The sequence below is a fragment of the Centroberyx gerrardi genome, chromosome 21, assembly GCF_048128805.1.
Source record: "Centroberyx gerrardi isolate f3 chromosome 21, fCenGer3.hap1.cur.20231027, whole genome shotgun sequence".
Classification (NCBI taxonomy): Eukaryota; Metazoa; Chordata; class Actinopteri; order Beryciformes; family Berycidae; genus Centroberyx; species Centroberyx gerrardi.
Window position 1 is genome coordinate 6,335,307 of NC_136017.1, and position 20,784 is coordinate 6,356,090.

Here is a 20,784-nt window from a genome sequence, read left to right on the forward strand (position 1 = left end):
GGCTAGAGCAGGCGGGATTCACAGAGATGAAGTCAAATAAAAGGGACTGGAAACACACACACACTCTTATTAAACAGGGTGTGTCATGTTCAACTAGTTTTTGTGTTTAGGTAGGGCTAATAACATGAGTTAATAACACTGTGGTAGTAGGTGTTGCAATACATGTAGCATTTTTAAACGCCAAATGAACTGTGATACCTTGGTATGATTACTGTAAACAAATAAGACCATGGTGGAGATGATTGGTATCTCAAAATTAAGACTACATTTACAAGACCACAAAACCCTGGTGGTTTCTGTCGCAGAGAGGATCTTTGCTTCTTCAGTCAAAGCTTTTCTTCGCTTGCGTTACTGAAGAGGATGAACATGTTGAAAGTGATTTTTTTTCTTTCACTCGTTCCCCCATCTGCCATTGCGAGAAACTCTGAACGCTTTAGCTCTGTTTGCGCTGGAAGAACAGCGCCCTCTTCCTGTTTTGAGCCGTAAAGCACAAACAGATTTCCCGCGAAATCCGACCCAGTGGCTCGCAATGTAAAATGCAACATGAGTCTGGTAGAGGCACTAATGTTTCAAAATGAATACGGTATAATGTAATGATTGATGTTAAAATGAGACATTTAGCAGTTTTAGTGAGTCATTAATCTCATGTTGAGTTGTAATAACAACAACCGGCCCTTGGGATAAGACAATTTCACTTGTTTCTAATGGAAATCAACTTGTTTCAACAATTTTCTTCATTTTCGTTGATAGTAGTAGAATGACCTGCCTTATTATGGCAAGATATTGACGCTTGTCTCTAGAAAATTCCAAAAACAAGTGAAATTACATTGGAAATAAGTGGAATAGGCATATTAGTATCAAGAAAATGTCACTTGATTGAAGAATATTCTTGAAAGGAGTTGATTTGGATTGGCACCAAGTGAAAATATCACCCCACTGGCAGATTTGTTTCATTTTCTGAAGAAAAATAAGTTTTTATAACTCAATACTAGATTCACAGACTGATAGCAGTGTCTTGTCTCTCCAGTAAACTTCACCTCTCTCCAGTGTTTCCCCAGAGAGATGAGAGGATGCAGGTAAATAGCACAGGTGCAGCCACTGTGACTTCCTCCAGTCAAAAGCACACGGCCTCTATCAACAGTCGAAGCCGCACCAGATCTACCGCTCCGCTTATCTTAACACGAGGATGTTTCCCAAAGCGCTTCACAGCACACATATCAGTCAAAATAACGGCACGCTTTCAAGAGCACAAAAGGAGTCGCGGCACATTCTCCCAAAGCTGATCTTGATAAAAAAAATCCTTTCATTGCACACTGGAGAGGAACTCAACTAAAGTTAATAGACATGAATGCTGTCGCCAACCTTCAAATAATCAAAGGTACGACAGACAATGCTAAAATGCCTGAAATCAGATAAAAAATTAAATATGCTGAAACTGTGCAATGTGCAATTCAAAGATTATTTGTTTTACAGTTAAAGCCATTCAAATTAATGAGTGAGAACTCAGACAAATACCAGCGGTAATTAGCCGTAAGACTCTGCTCTTAAACACGGCTAATTGCTTCGAGGAATGCAGATAATACCTCGCTCAATCCAAATACCAGGAATACATGTCACAAGTCTTACAAAAAACATTGTATATCCATGTTGAGAAACCATTATATCCATGCAAACCCAAACAAAAATCCAGTTTATCACTTCTTTACGCTCGCATTCTAATAAATCCATCTACAGTGAAATGACAGATCTGTTATGCTAAATATCATGACTTATTTTTTCAGATTAGGTACAGTACGACAGCTACTTGGCTTTATTTTTAACCTTGACTGAAACGTATCGCTTCACGAAGGCGGTCTCCCCTTATGGATAATGATATGTGGGCAGGGAGGCAGAGGGGCCAAGCATAGCATATCACCGCTTAAGTACTCTCACCGAGCGTGCATGGGAATGCGGCGGTGAAACGACCTTGAGAGAGTATCAATAAAAAGCTTCATTAACCCGTTCGATTAACCTCTTCCTCTCATAAGCTCCATAAAACTGATGCATGTATTTAGCCGGGCCTGGACTTTGCACGTAAATCAAAGCTGGGGCCTTTGGCATTTACAGTCCCTGGATGTACTGTGTACGGTAGGGGAGAGCGGGGTAAGATGAACCAGTGGGTAAGTTGAGAGAGACTTCCATTGACAACATTGTCTTCAATCTCATTTGACATAGACATAGTTTATTTGTATTTCATCCGGACTCCAACATGAATAATTCAGTGGCTCAGTTTGCCCACAAGTGGCTCAATTTACCCACTTGCTAGGATCAATTTACCCCCAAAGTCAAGATCCTGAAATATGGGTGGAAGCACTTTTCTCGTCTCACTTTTCCTTGCCAACATAACATTTTGAGTAAAAACCGGCTCATCTTACCCCGCTCTTCCCTACTAGCAGGCACCGATGACTGGTGTTCCGGGTCAGCAGCTGTGTCACCTCCTTAGCTAATTGGTTCAGGCGTTTCATCATCACGTTCACAGTTAGCTCCTCGCCGACTGACAAGTACGGTAAAAATCAACAAGGCGCATTGCTATGCAAGGCCAGCTACTGTACGCTCATAACCAAACAAGCTATGAGGAGAGGTGAACAGCTTTTTTGCTAATTACAGATGGAACACTTCAAAGGGACACGCGCTTTTCCCGTGATTGCTGCTTAGTTTAGCATTTGATTGTTCAGGCTTTACACTTGATGAGCTCGAAGCAAAGCTATTTTCATTAAAGACACACATGGAAAATCTTAAGAAAAATACCCACTGATTTCAAAAGCTCACTTCACCAAGTGCCATCAGCGACTGAAGGTTTTTGATGAGGCTTTCCAAAGAAGTGTGTAATGGATTGCTTTATTCACCAACTGAATAATGCTCTTTGAGGTATTTTGAATGCCAAGTTATGAAGGACTCCTGGGTCGTAAAGTGACCTCTAATCGATGGATTAGGCTAAGTCCTTCACTTCAGAGGGCACACAAATATACTTCGGGAGCACATTAGATCTCTTTGGGGCTTAGTGTGATCAAATTATTGCATTAGACCGGTCAACTTATCCAATTAAAGTTGTAAAATGCATGGCTCTTGCCCAAGCGAGACGGCAGATCCTTGGGGCGTTGGAGGGTTTGCGGGAGGCTGAGCCCTATCCACCTCCTCATCGACAGAACAGGCCTTGCCACATACTTCCACTGAGGATTACAGCCTTTCATCTTGCTCAGACCGCCGGCAGCACACAGGCGTCTTTGAGGCCAGATACGCCTTGTAGTAACATCAGCGAGGCGCAGACTCGTAAGCTGTTCCCCAGCTTCGTGCTCACGCAGTCTTTTTCCCTCATGCGTATACGCTCACACACTTTTCCTCTCTCGCTCAACCTCGCCATCCTCACAGGAGGGCAAGGACGTTTTCTTTCATCAGCGCCCCCTAATCAACACATTTAAGGAACACACTCAGGCTCTCTCCATCAAAGTGCTTTTTGAACCTGTTTGACATTCAACTTCAGTGTCATTCAACTTCTGTGGTAACACGATGTTTCCATTTGTATCGATTCAAATGATTAGCAACTAAACAACTCAGTATATTCTTGATCATTAAGGAAATGAAAGAAAAATGTGGACTAAGCACGTCAAAATGAAAGTGAGGGATATATGTAGGTGTGCTGATCAAGGACAGATTAGCCTATACATCTAAAAATAAAACTGCACTTAAACAAATTAAAAAGGATCGAGTCTTTCAAGCTGACTTTAGTAGCTGCTCTCATAGCAACAATCCAAAATCCTGAACCCATCCCCGTCTGATCAGGCAAGGACAAATGGGTATAAATCTAGGGCGGTTACAGGACAAAACTGGTCAATTTCCAATTCTACCCACAGGCAAATTCACTTAAACAAAGAAACTCCTATTACCTATAATCCCTCAGCTAAGCATGCATCTGACCTCCGCTTTTTCTCCCTGCCTCCTTCGAAGCACCATTGCTCTATGAACGTGACAAATAGCTTATTGATCAGCAGATGTCGCAGCTAATGTCCTTTCGGCCGGGACTGCAGCTGCAGCCGCCTGCTCCCCACAACCTGTCCCAAGCCCCGTGGATCTCCAGCTGAGTCCCCTGCCTCCCCCTCTCCACACCTCCCCACCTCCCAGGCGCTCCGAGCGGGGCCCCCTGCCTGCCTGCCGGACGCCCTCCTCGTCCCTCTCCGTTCCCTCCCTGTCCTCCAAGGTGTGGAAGGGGTCACAGACGAACACCATCTGCTCCGGCAGGCAGAAAATGGCAGGTGAGGCCAGCTTCAGGCCATGTGACTCAATATGGGCCAGCGCTGGCACGCACGACCCACTAAAAACAAGGTCAAAGGAAGATTCAGGGGGAAAAAACACAAACACCAGCTCAGCACAGTGACAAATCAAGAGTGGGAGAACGCATGGAAGCGGAGATAGAGGGAAAAATTCTAATCGACATTGTTTTAATCCAAAGGGAAGATTACACAGTCACGGTGCCTTGACACAGCAGCTTGTCAAAAAGAGGTCATGCAAACTCAGGCCCGGCCCGTCATGCTTTTTAGCGTTGCGGAGCATCCATATGTCCCTCCTACACATGGCTGTCACTCAGCAGATCCAGACAAATCCTTAATAGGGTCCCTTTCCCCCTGCACATCCATACGACTGTGTGTCACCAGTGGACGTTTCTAGGCCACCAGTAACGATACTGTAACACGATACAGAGCAATGGCTTTAAAAAGACATTCAATCATATTTAATGAGAGAACACTGCGACCGAGTGATGAATAACTGGCAACCCGGGTCAGGCTCCTACTGTACGTTTTCATGTGATGTTGCCAGGTTTGGATTTGTTCCATCTGATGTTGACACAGCGCCGTGGAGCCTTTGTTTGTGTCTGTCAAGGACGTGATCACATTGAATAGAGGGAGCAGGAAAGCCCGGCCAGCATCCCACTGGGGTTTTGTGCTCCATCGAGCAGTGATGCTGTGACTGAGTGTGAGAGATGGTGTGTGTGTGTGTGTGTGTGTGTGTGTGTGTGCATGCATTGGGCATTAGGATGTTTAGGATACAGCAGATGCTTTTGACAATAAAAAAAAAGGATGAAAACCAAGCTGAAAAATATTTAGTATGTTTAGTTAGATTCATGTAATTAACTCCAGGATGTCCTTTCTCAGGGAAAAACCTAGTTCCAACAGAGGGAAAATCATATTATATTTTCATATAACACAATTACAGGGATATTAGAGTAGAGATCTGTATCCCCACATGACTCCAATGAGTACTGAGTGTGTAAAAAAAAAAGAAGTCATAATTGTCCCATCTGTGTACTTCACCAGTGTGAAACTACCCTATAATATGGTACAAGGAAAGACATGAATGCAGTGGGTCACTGGGTCATGAAATAGGGATGCGGAGAACCAGTGGAATGTAAGGCCTTCTCTTTCTCCTCTTGACGGATTGATGGGCCCCATATTCTGCGGGGCGGAGGGCCGGTGAGGGGAAACGTCTACCGAGTCGTGAGACGCCGCCTAATAAGGGGAAGGAGGCGTTTTCTTGACTTGCGGTCTGTGTTTTAGCTGAACAAAAGCCTTTGTGAAGTCATTTATCACTGTCGCCACTCCGAATCTAACAACACTGGAGAAAAAAACACAAGGCAGTACAGATCCTGCCTGGTGGTATGTTGTTTCTAAAAAATGTGTCTGCTTCAAAGACATGAGGGATTCTCGAGGCACGGCACTCGCTGAATTTGCGTCGGTTTGTTTACGACGTCTAGGCAATCCCGTCTCAACCGTGCAAAACTTCCTTCAGTGTTACCTGTCACTGCGCTCTGTAGGAGACAGAAGGGAGCGTGTGTAACTGATGCTCCCTTGCAACCGGCATCTTTTTTTTTCGTACTCGGCGCTTGCCCTCAGCCAGGCTCGAACCACAAACCCAACGCTCACCAGCATCACATGCCTGGAAATGTGGAACGCTTATCTTATCTGATCCTCGCTTGAAAAAGAGCCCAATTCAAACGGCGAAGCCTCCTGCAACGTCAGAGTGAGTTTACACCAAGGGGCTGAACCACGCGACTTCACCCATGCTACCCGTGATCAACCACAGGGCTGACGATGGGTAACGCTGCCCACCCCAATCGCATCATCGAGTATTTACAAGTTCATGGCTTTGAAACAGCCACTTGCGACCGTGGTCCTCCGGCCCAAGCACGGGTCAGTCCGTACAAAGACATTTGGGTCATTCTAAGTGGCTCTTAGGTCACTCTGGGTGTCAACGAAGACGACTCCCCTCTCTTATAAAGAGGGGCGGGAGTGGCCGGGACGGGAGGGTCATTCCTTTACACATCACTTCCTTTATTAAGGGGCTGCCCTGGCCTAGTAAAGGGGATGGTCAGTGGTCATCCATCCCCCCAGCCACCCACTCTGAAACCCCTATCCCCCTGTGTCCAACCCCCAGCCCCTCTCTGCTCACTCAGGGGGAAAATTACTTTGAGCTGGGGGGGATACAACTCCATTGAGATGGAGAAAGGGTTCTACAAAAGAGGGTGAAGTTTAAAAATTGTCTCTCTTTTCTGTGGGGGCGGTGCGTCACTGGAAGGGCCAGGAGGATAGGAGCATGGAGGGGACAAGGTCATTAGATTGGCATCTCCATAAGCTCTTCATTCCCATTGTCTGGGCAAATCCCCTCCAAAGGACCTCCATGAGAAATGCCCCCAGTCAACCCCACACTGGGCCCAGAGTCTCCCCTTTGTCCGCCACTTTTAGTGCGCTTCCAGCACAAAAAGCATTTCTCAAGACCGCCGTACAAAGCTTGTCTTGCGCTCCAAACCAAACAACATTGTTCTGCTGCCTCTGGTCGGGAATGGATTGCAGGCAGCTGCTGATATCCACAGGCAATAAAACATCTGCCCAAAAGTCTTCAGACCCTCTTACCTTCGGACATTTCGACGCTCCTCCTCAAGCTGTTTGAGAAGCTCCTCGATGCATTTGTTGGCGTCCATGTATTCCTGCCAAGAAGAGATGAGAAAAGCCAAGTGTAAACAATGGATTCAATGCGCAAACACTCACAGTGAATATAAGTTAATTGGAAACACAGGCGGATTATTCTAAGAAAACCTACTTCAATCGAGGTCTTTGTTCTGATCATCATCAGTTGAGCCTAAATAATAACAGCATTCCGATTTAAGTTCATTGGTGAAATGTGCACATAAGATGTAGTTTGCCCATGCAGTAAAATCAGTATTTGGACTGTGTATTTTCTCAGCTTTGTTTCTATACATGGGATTTCCAAGTGTGAAGAACAGCGAACCAGCACAGAACTACTTTTCAAAAGGTGTGATTAATCGGTTGAGGTTCTCTCTCTCTCCCTCTCTCTCTCTCTCTCTCTCTCTCTCTCTCTCCCTCTCTCTCTCCCTCTCTCTCTCTCTGTGTGTAACTCCAGAAGCACCTCTGGGTAACTTCTAACGGCTGGCCCAGGAGCGAGCCCAGCTGTGTAATGTCAGCTGGGAATAACCCACACTCACAAAACGTGCGCTACTGAGTTACAGCATGGATGAAATGAGCTAAGGCTAAGAGCAGAATGGAAAAAACAGATGTCAGGCTTCCTTGGCTTCGGCCTAATGATTTGCTTCTTAATGGTCTGACTACATAAAACAGAAGGGGGCGCGACCATAAGAAATAGGCCACATAGGCATGGTGCTTCAACCATCTGGGTTTGGAGACACGATACAGTTGAGTTATACCTGCATAATACACAGCCAGTTGTGGCTTGATGCTGTCAGATTGGAGCGGCCCTGGTTTCAGACTAATTAATTAGATGTTAGCTTGACAGCTCATGACGCATCTCCTGGGTAAACCGTTATCTCCCCGGGACAGATGCTCTCCATTGATTTCTAGACTCGCCGGTCATGTGCTCTCAAAGTGTAATTGAATAATGGGGATTCCCATGGAGAGGTCACTAGGCTGGGAATCACAGAGTCCGCTCATTAGTCAGTGGCAGGAGTAAAGCACTTCTGCACAAAAATTACATTTGTTTATGTTCAAATAGATCTGCTGAAACAGGTCACTGGGCCAGTAGTATTCAAACTCTCCTGAGGACCAGGTTGTGAAACAGAAACAGACACTTGCATGCGCATAAGAAAAAAAAAAGATGGGTCTATATGGAACCACATTGTGAATCTATTTATATTCACAACCCATAATAACCCATATTTTGCAGGCTAATGTGTTGGCTTGTTCAAAATAACATTTTTACAAGATTAAATGATTTCACCCAGCACAATAAACATTAAAGTAGCCCTTTGGCAAAATAACACAACCCAAGAACTTTTACTTATTTGTCCAGAATAACGTCAAAAACGTTTTTAACCTTCCTGTGACCCACCTTTGGGTCCTGACCCAGACTTTAAAAACCGCTGCTATCTCTGCAGGAGCTTTTTTTAACCTGTAGCCTTGAGGCCAAGCTTGTGATAGCCAGATGCTCAGAACCACAAGCGGCTGGTCTAAATACAGCAAGTGAAGTTGTTTTGTCTCCTTTCTCTTCCCAGGGTGCCACTCTCCCGCTGTTGCTGCTGGAGCAATTATCACACTTAATCTCACATCTGAGACTGTCACTCGAAGACACCCAGCGCCACACAGCTCGCCCCGGTGCCAGCAGAGCATGGCAAAGGCCCAGGCTTCCTGCCGAGTCGGCAGTCAAGGGCACTCTGGGTGACCATTAGTCGAATAGGACCGAGGCCAGAAACATCAAAACAGATCGATGCTTACCAGTGAGGGGCCACTTTTTCCAATTTTTTGCACACTTTCCATTATTTCTAAGAGAAAACGGCAACAAAATAACATCACTTTGTCATCTTTTCATTCTTTCTTTCATCATCTTCATCATCCCGATCAAATTTGACTTAACCAATGCGACAAATAGTCCATGTTTGGAAATCAACCAATTGCAGTGTGTGCCAACATGTGCCCCAAAGCCATCTGGTAGTCACAGAATGCCACAGCACCCAGCTGGGATGCCACTCACACCGCAGCTGAAAGGCCATTAGTGCTAAACTAAGTTCCCAAAAGTTTAATCTGCTGTTGGTTCCAGTAACAGTTAATCAATATCAGAAACCATGGCAAATCATCACAGCCATGTTCCTCCTGACTGGGCGGGTGGATGGGGTGACGCTGGTAGCTGCAAAATGTGCTTTCCAGTCAAAATCTTCACAAATATCAGCGTTATTAGTGATGCGGGGTCACTGGTGTTCAGTAGTAACAAAATTCAGCTACAAAAACATCGACAAAACATGCAAGAAAGCAGCATTGCTCGTCGCTCTGCGGTCTAATCAAATGAAACGTTTGACACGGTTTCTCTTTCCAAAACGGCCAGAAAAAAAAATGTCTGGAATAAAACGTCTGTCTCCAAAAGACCATTAGCAACACGATCCCATAATGATTAGAGCTGCCGCACAAAGGGGAACCTTCTTCATCAAAGCGCCGTGTCAGGGGAAATATTTACAGGCCACATCAAACGTGAAGTAAAGCTGCCTAAAGTCTCTGTTGTCATCGCGTAGACCTCTCCTAATGATAGGCCACTGGAATAATCCTCGGCGTACCCGAAGGAATGCGGGGAATGCGGCGTGCTTGTTGTCATGTGAAGCGGGAAGGTATTTAAAGTGGAGATTTAAAGCACGACTCGTGTATGTAACGCCGTGTGTTATATCTCCAGCCAGGCATTATTTCTGACGGTTTTACGGCGTGAGTGAAAGCTGCAACGTTCCCACGAGGCCCAGGTACTCACGTGTAAAGAAAAAAAAAAAAAAGAAAAAAATTTACTGACCTGAGACTTTATCGGAGGCATATTTCTCAGGACCGGCGCTCGAAACAGCCCCAACAATCCCTTACAGTGGTTAAAACGTCCTAAGAGCACTAAGCTCATAAGGAGTGCGTAATCACCTCCACAGAAAAGTATACTAAATCATAGGGAGGTATAATAAAAAAAATCACACTGTGCACTTCTCCGAGACAGCAACTTCACGAGACAAGCAGTAAAAGCCAACACCCTCATGAGACTTATGTGTGTGGTGCATCTGTTTGTTTACCTCCAGAATTTATTTGAAAAAGGGAAGGGTTCCACTGATATGGGTCTTTGAAGGCCGATACCAATATTTTGTTTGAAAGATATTATCAAGATCTTTAGATTTCTCCGTTGTCGTGCCTAAAAAATGACAAGGATTCAGTGTTTTCTGCTGAATTTTCTTCTTGTCGGGGTGGAAAAAGCCTCTGAAACAGCATTTAGACCATCATGGGACACTAAAACCAGACTAGTGAAATTGTTTTAGGTTGGGTTGGACGCTCTTTAAGGCAGAACCACAGCTATTTAATGGCAAGAAAAGTCTTGGATAGACTATATATAATTTACAGAAAACATTATTGAACAATTAAATCAATAACTGAAATGTGCAAAGACCTTATCAGCAGTGGACCACATGACCACATTTAATAACCCACTAAGCACTAGACGTCATTTCGACGTTGTGTATCTGCTTTAGCTCTCATTTAGCCCTGGATCTTTTTTGGCTATGTGTAGCCCAGTTTTAGACCAAGCAGTAAATACATTATTGCATATTTAAACAATGCATAAACACTTGTAAATATATAAAAATATGCACAAGAGAAGTCCATTTAAACCCTATGTAGCCTCATTTTAGTCTGGATGTCTACAACCATTTAGGCATCTTTTAAACGGCTAATCAATGACATATCGGCCTAACCCTAGAAATAAAGAAGTCGAAAAAGAATCAATCATTCGTATGACTTCATCTCTTACTAATGCCTGAACATCCATTTCTTATTCCTGACAGGTTTTTGCTGTTGCGATGATGTGGACGGGGGCTGTGGCAGGGTCAGGCTTTAGCTTCCTGGTAATGTGTTTGCTGATGCTGCTGCTGCTCTATGGCCGCAGGTTCTCCGTAATGTTTACCCGGTCATGTTTACCCTGTGTGTGAGAGCGTCTGATAAGGAAGCGCTCGGTAGCTGCCGAGGGAAGAGCCTCCCCCACCCCCCTGCCCCCCCCCCCGGCTCCCTTTGTGCGCGGCGTGAGTCCCATATCCAGTCCCCTCCAACTGCTCATGTGCCTCCTAATCTTTATGAAATTTTAAAATATGAGCGCCGTCCCCCACTGCTTTGGCACTCAGGAGCCGGGAGGGGGGAAATAAAAAAAAAAAACTTGGCTTTGCTACGTGCGTTCACAGAAGCAAGCGGGCACATGCTTATACACACAACACACACACACACACACAAACAGACAGACATACAGACACACTCACACACCCAAAGCAATCTGTTTAAGATTAATGGTCCAGATTTTTCAGTAATAAAACATTAGATTCATTATTCATCCGTATGAGCTCCGCTATAGCGCTCTCCGCACATTCACACATTCTTAGAGATTAGGAGGGATGGGATGATATCCTAGACAAGCGTCTGGTTCCTATATAGGCTTCTTTGGAGCCGACTGAAAAAAGGACTAAACCGTGAGCTAGATAAACCTCTGACCCAGTTGCCGGCGAGGTCGGCATGTGCTCCTTGAAGTCCTCGCCGAAAATGGATTTCCCGCAGCACCTCGAGATCTGAGGCGCGGGCCGGGCGTTACAGATAAGACACCTTGCAGAAGCCCGCAGAGCCCCGCACTGCAGTCTGGGAACGCGACCCTGCCGAAGACAAGGTCACGACCCCTTATACTCTGTCCACCCCAGCAGCTTCACCCCCCCAACCCGTCACATCGACCTATCTCTGCTCGCCGCGATGCAGGCGCAGACTGATGACATGCCGGCGCGGCCTTCGGGACCCGCTAACGCCGACTGAAAACCCCAGCGGCGGATTTGATGGAAAGTGGAACTCCCTAAATGGGTTATGGCAGTCAAAGGTTATGCCAATAGAATGTAAGATTTCTTTCTGGGGGTATTTTTTATGGCGTACTTGAGAATGAATTATGATAGTGGCTTTTCAAGGTGTGGGAGATATATCACATCTGATGTATCTGGGCATTCACACTTGGCTTTCTGCCACAGATCGGACTGGGATTTTCCAATACTCGGGCGGTATGTCTATAGTTGAGATGTAAACATTGCAAATTCAATCAGCTTCAATGAATAATCATTCCTGTATGCCAATATAATTTATAATGACCGTGGTCCTATCTTCCCTATCTTATTGAAGTAATGAACTAATCAGCATGACTAATTGTCTCTGTATGCGGATTTATAGGAACCTGCCTCTGCTTGTATCTTTGTTCTATCCATATCAGCCAGCCTCAGCTAAATTCATTAGTCTTATCAGCATGTTTTGAGGCACTGTGCTGATGATCCTTCACTCCGAGGTCATTACTCACATCCCAGTGGCCTGGTGTCATAGTATCAGCTCAGCCATCGGCCTCTCATCTCCTCACAGCCTGATAAGTCAGCTGATAGTCCTGCCTTGACAGCACACAGAGGCTCTGCCTCAAATCCTGTTATCAGTGGGAAGGGCAGCTACTCAGGTTAATACCTGTGATTTTTCACGTGGGAAAAGCTATCGAGATCTGCGCACTGTCAGCTTGATCTATAAAAGATGATTTGGAGTCAGGGACGAACGTGATGCTGAGTGTTTTCATCACACTGCGGCGGCCTGGCAAAGGACAACTGTTTCCTGTGTGCCAATGACTTGATGAATTCGTAAAGGAAATTATTTTTTTCAAGAGAATATTGAATAATACATCGTCTGTTTAGAACAGCAAATGTAAAAGCTTTAATGAAAAGTGTTATTTCAACTGGCAAGAGTGTCAAAACAGACATTTATTTATATGAAAATGTCACGGATTATTACTTTAACTTTTACTACCTTGCAGTAAATTAACTACTACTCAGTGAACAATGCTGAAAGCTGTACACTCTACCACTTAATTGCACTTAAATCCTCAGTGACTGTAACGTATTGGAGACTCACACAGTGGCTTTATTGACTAGAGGACATTCGTGTAACAAATGCCTCCAGTGAGAAGGATATTCTTCATCTGCGTACCTGAGCGTCGGGGAATATGGATTACCTGAGACACAAAAGAGAGCCTGTTCATCATCTAGGGTGGGTTTCAGTAGTTTGGGTTATCTGATGTTCCTCCTCCAGCAGCACCTAAAGCCCGGCCCGGCCCAAACTTCAACACCTCGCCACCGTCAGGAATCCAAATCCCCTCAGATTATCTTTCCAAACATTAAGATACGTCCCAACACTCAAATAACCCCCCGTCTGTTCCGTCTCCTCCCGGTTTTGACAGAGTCGGCCATTCATGCCTGTTGGGAACAGTGGCAAAGCTGTTCGCCGCGTAAATCACACGGGGCGAAGGGGGAAAAATAGCTGAGAAATGAAATACATCGGATCTGACATCGCTATTCGATCACTTCCACAGAGCTACCTGTGTGGAAGAGTGGGTGAATGCATCATGGCTTGTGTGTGGGTGTGTGAGTGTGTGTATTTGTGAGTGTGTGTGTGTGTTTGTTAACTAAACCTGTGCGTCAAGTCAAGTCGAGGCATGTCCCTAATAGGAAACTTTGACTGACAGCAGCATCCACATTAAAAACCAGTTTTACAACCAAAACAAACAAGAGAAACCGAGAAAAACAAAGAGTAAAAGTACACACTTTTTGAAGAGGCTAATTGCAACCGGAATGAAACAGTTGCCATGCGGAGCTTGTCTTTCATTATCTGTCTGATTTGGTTGCCGAGTTTTGACTAAACCAGTTATCTTGCTGGTATATTGGCCTGCTCTCTCTAATTTGTGCTGGTCCTGATTACACATAGATCAAAAAATACACAGAAGGTGAGAAAACTTTGCACAGCAGTCTGGTAGAAGAACAGTGACAGTGAGGCCTGATTGACATTAAAGGATTTGTGAGAAAATGGAACCGCTGTTTCTTTCATCTTTCATCAATTTTTGAGGCATGTAATCATCACAAACACGTAATCTGCGTTTCAGACTTTCAACTCTTTCCATTTCTCACACACATTTATTTTCCCCTCTCTCTCTCTCTCTCTCTCTCTCTATTCCCCCTGTCTCTCTCTGATCTCTGCAATCTCCTGTCTCCCGCTCTCAGCCTCAGTTTTAAATCTGCAAAAACACACATCAGGGAGGAGCGGCCGAGGAATGCTTCTTTTAGAAATAAAAACAAATACACTGTGTGTCCGTGCCGGTATTGATGTTTCCAGCCTAGGAAATAGGGACACGGGAGTGGAGGGGGGGTGGGGGGGGGGGGGTGGGGGGGTGCATGCCTGTGCCCAGACTTTACAGGCCTGGGGGTTGCCAGGTTTTATGGTCACCTGGGGGCCAATATTCAGCCAGGTGTACATGGACTGGGGAGGGAAAGGGGGCGATGACGGAAATGAAAAGGAAACCTGGACCTGGCAAACCCAGAAGAATAATGCCCTCTCAGAGCTCAGGAAAAAGAGGGGAGGGTGCAGAAAGAGAAAGAGAAAGAGAGAGGGAGAGAAAGACACGAGGGATCAGAGAGATTAGAGAGACAAAGGCAATACAGAGAGGGAAGGGAGGGACATCAAAAATTGGAAAGAAGATAAATCTGTGTGTGTGTGTGAGAGAGGGAGGGAGGGAGGGGGTGTAGAGAGATAGACACACTGTAGAGAGAAAGAGATAGAGGGAGGAAAGTGGGGTTAAATCGAGTGAAAGAGAAAACACAGAGAGCGCGAGAGAAACCCTGTGGAAAGTGACAGAGGAAGGGGTGGATCAGAGCGGAGGGCTGATGCTGAACAGATGTTGGGGGAACTCGGGCTTCTGTTTACGCTGGCTTTTGACGGACGGGGCGCCACACCTAGCCGAGCCGCGCTGCAGCGAGAGCGGCGGCTCGACCGAGTAGCGGCGACTCTCTATTCCTTCACGGGAAATTAGGCACATTACAGATCGAGCAAAAAGCCTCCCCCCCCCCCCCCCCCCCGAGAGAATCCATTCAGCATTATCTGCACTCTCCAGCGTTTCTCGCCTCCTCTCATTACGGCTTTACTGTACGCCTTGTGTCATTACGTTTACTTCACACTCTGTCAGAGAGGCGTTAGCAGTTTTCTTCCAGCTCACCGTTTTGGCTCGCGAACGCCGCTAACAGTTTCTGCGGATCCCGGGCCCAGAGTTACGACTCGAACGGAAAGCTCGGATAGATATTTATGTTCTCGCCGAAAAAAAAAAGAATTCAAACACACCTGAAAAAGACCCACAGAGCGAACTTGTTTTATGACCCTAGCTGCTTAGCAGACACGGGTGAAACCAGAGTGAAATCCAAAAGAGAGAGAGAGAAAAAAAAACACACACACACCACCTACTCTGCTCTAAGGTTGAGAAGAGGAGAGGAGAAGAGGAGAGAGGATAATATCCCGGGTAACAAATCAAAAAACAGAAATACGACTATGTCTCTTCAGCGGCAATCTCATGACCCCCGAGAGTGTGTTTTTCGCAGAGATATTTTTCGCCCGGAATACTCCGTCAGCTTCCCTGACGTTTCACGTGCATTAGGGCCAGGCCTCCGCTTTATCACAGGCCTCCTCTGTTTAATCCGGAGGCTGATTTACCGGCGGGGCCCGTCTGCGCGCCGAGCCGGCTGACCCAGGTGCCGGGCAGATGTCGAGGCGAGCAGGCAAAGCATCGCATTCCTGCTAAGGGGGGAAACGCATTAACGTCAGCTTCTGATTTTCTATCCGCCCTCTCCCTCGCTTTTTCTCTCCGTCTCCTTCCTTCGGGATGGGGGGGGAGATGGAGATTGGCCCCCGCAGGCGCGCAGGGAGCCATAACCGCGGGGGGAAATGGAAATGTGACAAGAGGACGATGTTTGTTTGCGCTCCTGTCGTCCCGAAGCCCACCTGTGCCACTCATGCTTATCAGAGCCGCGTTCCCCATCTAACGTGACAGACACGGAGAGCGGCTCGGGATACAGCGGGGGGGGGGGGGGGGGGGATGGTGCAGAGAAGGTGTAGAAGATGAATAATAATGAGAAATGTGAGATGAGATGGGTTGTGGCGACTTTTGACCTCTACTGCAGGATTATTCCCCTGGATATGAATTATTTCTGCAGACGGGGCGATCGCCGCGTTTTTTGCTCTACGCATCTCACCAGACAGACAAACGGCGGGGGCGGCAGTCGCCTCGGGGTTAAAGAAGCGGGGCTTGTGACCAAAAGGTCGCCCGTTTGAGTCTAGGGGATCGACTGTGTGGGGGAAGTGAATGAGTAATGCGCTCACCTCTCTAAACAACTCTAGTCAACGTTCCCCCCAGAGCAACACACTGAACTCCAGCAGCATCAGTGGAGCTGCCCAGTGGCCAACAACACAGTGGTCCTGGCGTGGGTGTGTGAATGTAGGTAACCGTCCCGCCCCGCTCCAGCTTACTCCCCCGGGCCGTTGCTGTAAATAAGAATGTGTCCTTACTTAACTTGCCTTGTTAAATACGGGTGAGACGTTAGACACGCCATGTCTGGTGCATGTCCAACCAATTTTCATGCACATAATTCCAACGTTGCTTATATTATATATGTCTTAAAGCTGCACCAGGCAAGATTTTTATGTAAAAAAAGCTATCTTGTCAGCCTAAATCACATGCAACAGGGAAGAGCATGCCATCCCTACTAATTGAGATGCCGTAGATTCGCCTTATTTGCCCACATTCATTTCACGAGTCGGGCATGATCTCTCACAGTGAATCTTAAAAGCGATCAAAACTTAAAAGCAAAGTACCAAACCTTTGGCCTAGCAGGAGAGAGTAGATACTCTGTCCAGAAGAAGCTGGACTCGCCGTCGATGGCTGAACCTGGCTGCTGCAAAAAGATGTTTCCCTACCAGCTACTAAGTAGAAGAAATTTAGGTTTACTGACATCACATTACATGATTTATGAGTAAGGAAGTCTTCAAAATTTCACGAATTCAAAAGGTTCTCTCTTGCTGCCATTCGGGGCCGTCAAAGTGCGAAGTTGCCAAGTGCATCTTTAATATCGCCACTGACTGTCAAGTATTATCATGGAAATTCTCTGTTTTTAGTTTTAGTGTTTCTAGTGTTTTTAGCATATTGCCTCTGTTTTTAGTGTCTTCTTTATAGCGTTTTATTGATCATGTATACAACATACACAATCAATAAAACGCAAAAAATAAGTTGTTTTTAGTGTTTAGAGGATTTTTTTGTGTCGATGAGAGGAATTCCAATGTATTTTTAATACAAATGGCCAATAAACTACTGCTACTAAACTACTACTATTACTGATAAAGCAGCATTTCAGAAACTACACACATTAGCAGTTGCCAGCTACAAATCTGTAGAGGAGATAGTCTCCCATCAACGGCACAATGGAAGTTATGATCGTCCATTTCAGGTCCAATGCCAGGTCAGTGTTTTTGGCTGAACAGAGTCTCTTTGAAGAGATCATCCACACCCTACTCCAGCCCACTTTGACTGCATCCACTTCATGGGCTACCGTGCACAAAGGCCTCTCAGTGCCGGCGCTCGCCACAGTAAGCACCCCGTCAAGTGATTTGGAAGGGGAGTGAGAGTCCAATAATTCAGCGGCATAAAATATTTAAATCAACCGTCAGCTATTCTCGAAAAGGCTATTTCGGTAGGCATTATTGCAGCCTGTTTCAAGGGGCTTTTTACAGTCAGAGCTCATCCAGGTCGGGGAGGAATTTCAATATGAATCTGAGGCCGACCGCACACTGTATTTACACAGTTAATGGCACTAAATCCTTGTTATCATCTCAAGTGGAGCCTTATTTTTAGCAGCCATATTTGTTTTATTTCTTCCAGATGGGAGCTGGAGAGGAATTTGACATCAGCACTGTTTCTCATTAAGCCTCTCAGACGGGGTGACATCAGTGGACCTGAATACTCTCTTGTCCCGGGACTGAAGCAGATGCCTGGGCGCTCTAAGCCGCCGCGTTAAAGAACTTTTGAGGCACCCATCTGATAACTAAATTACATTTTCATCCCTATCATAACTGACCTCGCCATCAGGAACCTGAATTCAAGCATCATTTGTTTGTTTTAAAAATTTGCTTTCTGGTTTTCATATGTTCCTCTGAGACGGACGAGCGTTTGAACCCCTTGGGGTTTTTTTTTTTTTTTTCGGATCACAACGTGATAGTTCCGCTACTGTGGGAAAATGTCGCAGTGCAAGGACCTGAATTTCCTTTGCTTAGGCCAGCTATTTGCTCTTACAATAACAACACTGTTCTATCATTATTATTTGTTTACTCAGCTAACCCTCTTTATCTGGGGCAGCCCCCCTTTTAGCGAATTCTCTCGCATTCTCTGGACCCTCTGGAAGCCATTTCTGAACCAGGGCTTTCCAGTGAGGTAGCGGCCTCATTCTAAGGGGTTACAATGGCTCGCCCATCAGATGCCCTCTACCCCTGAAAGCATTACCTTCAGCATGAACTGTTTACCATGCAGAACACACTGGAGCATTCTATATTGTTCCCTGTAGGTCACAAGTTAGACTGACCGCGTTGACTGTGCTATTCATGGAGGTGAATGGACCGAAGGATATCGACTCCGCGACAGGCTGCAAAAACATGACCGCTACTCCTCTTATAGGAATGGCAGATATGTAGAGGAGAAGACACATGGACACTGAATTTCATTAAATGCACAGTTTCATTTTTTACAGTTAGTCCAGTAGACAAAGGGTCACTTGAAGTGTGCATGCCTAACAAAGCACAGCTGAAAATTAAATCATTATGAGCAGCATCCACAGTGAGTTGTTTACCATGGCGTTATGTGGAGCACAGTGGAGCTTTTTTATATTGTTCCCTCACAGGTCAGAAGTTGATCACACTAGGTGTGCAATGAGGCCTGAAAACGACCGACTCCAGTCCCTCTGAATGGAGGCCTGACAAGAAAATGAAGAGCTTTCAGCATCGCCTCATTTCAGCGCGGTCTCTAACGGAGAACTGCAGCGCATAAGAGGTCCATTTACAGTGAAATGTATCCTGAGACCATTCGAATGCTTTCCAGGATCCTGGTGTACATAGACCCCATGCTGGAGTCAAGCCATGCGAGCAGTAGGGGAAGTGGGTCAGGGAGAGAGGCTCAATAATGCACTAATTCAGCTGGTTCGACTCGAGTCTCACAGCCACCCCCCACCCCTCCCCGCCCCTCCCCACCCCCCATGCTCAGGCTCATGCAGGAGCGAGAGGGAGGAAGGGTGGGGAACGCCGAAAAATCCAACCAGGAAATGCCTCCAAAATAAAGCTTGTTTGTTTCTGAGTGAAATGGAAGGGCAGTGTTAGTCTGTCAGACTTTGTACTACAATTCTCAACGCCTAGTCAACATACACTTTGTTGGGCTGTTGCCACACCTGACCTGTTAGGAGAAGAATAACGGATATAGAGAACACAACAATAACTTGACCCAAACTGCCTCTCCTAACCAATTCAACGAGAAAATTCCTGCGAAATGATGATAATCCGATAGAAACGGACGTAATGAAATGATAATAGGAATGTTGTTTACACTGCATACCTTCCTGCATAGTCAAATCCCCTGGCTCCCTCCCTGGCCCACCCAGAGCTCCGTCCCAGCCAAGCGCGCCCAGCTGCCGGGCCAGATGGATGGATCGGCCGCAGCTCGATAGCCCGCCGGCCGCCACGGGTCTTCACAATAGCCCCATCCCACCCCCACCCCGGTGACCGCCGCGGCCACACACAAAGACAAGTCGTTGACCGTTGACACCGCGGACAATCGGCCCTGAGGGTCAGAAGGTCCGGCGCGACGCATCCCTCATTCAACCCCGTTCACCTGAGGCTCGGGACGGCCCGCTGCGCTCGCCTCATAAAACCCCGATCATTACATTGATGTCTGGCCATGCTGAGAGGAGCCAGGAAAATCATTGAGTGCCACAAGCATATCACCATAAAGTTGAGTTATGGACTCATGAAAGGCATACAGATCATATTACCTCTTTAGAAAGTGACTAAGACTCAATAATCTGAATGGATAGCGGTGGCTCCAGCCGGCCGAACGACTCGCACAGACAAATGTAGCAACATTTGGGCGATATTGATCGTTCTTATGGATCTTTTGTATGAATAGCCCGTCTTTTAATGACAAAGACCTAATGATATAGGCTAGCATCCAAATTGCTTTGTCTGAGGAATCACTTACTGATGTCAAGTGTCCGCAACACGCTGCAAAAAATATATATCAAGTCATTAAATCTAGTATTGAGTCTTAAAATCTTATTATGCTGAAAGCAATCTGCCAAAAGCGTGAGATAATTTCACTTGTTTCCAGTTCAAATCAACAAGAAGTGTAATTTTCTTGATACTGGTGGAGCGATCTGCCTTATTCTGCCTAAAACAACTGAATCTGCACTAGAAACAGGTGGAATCTGGCAGGATTTTTCACTTATTTTAAGAACAAAAAGATGTCAACACTGCGTATGAAACCAAATGGCTCGATGGAATGGACACTTTTTGCGGCGTATAACCGGATCTGCGGAAACCAATCAGATTGAACAATGTCCAGATTCTGCCAGACTCTTCATAACAGTGTACCATCAAATACCTCCAGCATGAATCTCCTTCGAATCACAGCAACGGCTCTGACAGACGCTCCACCTCATATTGATACTTGGAATTTGAGATAACGAGACGACGATGGCCATGTTATGACGAGCGAATCGGAAATCGCCTTGAAAATGAAGCGGGCTTGATTAGAATATTCTAAACTGAGATGGCCTATATTTTAGAGGGCAGCGGAAAGATCAACGCTGTCTAC

At 45.9% G+C, this 20,784-nt stretch overlaps 1 protein-coding gene across 1 annotated transcript in view; it reads right to left on the minus strand.

The window, feature by feature from the left end:
- The window catches only part of LOC139930488 (nck-associated protein 5-like), a 144,684-nt gene that overhangs the window by 96,393 nt on the left and 27,507 nt on the right, over positions 1–20,784 (minus strand). The window contains exon 3 of the mRNA XM_071923699.2: positions 6,942–7,015. Coding sequence (XP_071779800.2) covers positions 6,942–7,015 — 74 coding nt within the window. The remainder of the gene's footprint in view (positions 1–6,941; positions 7,016–20,784) is intronic.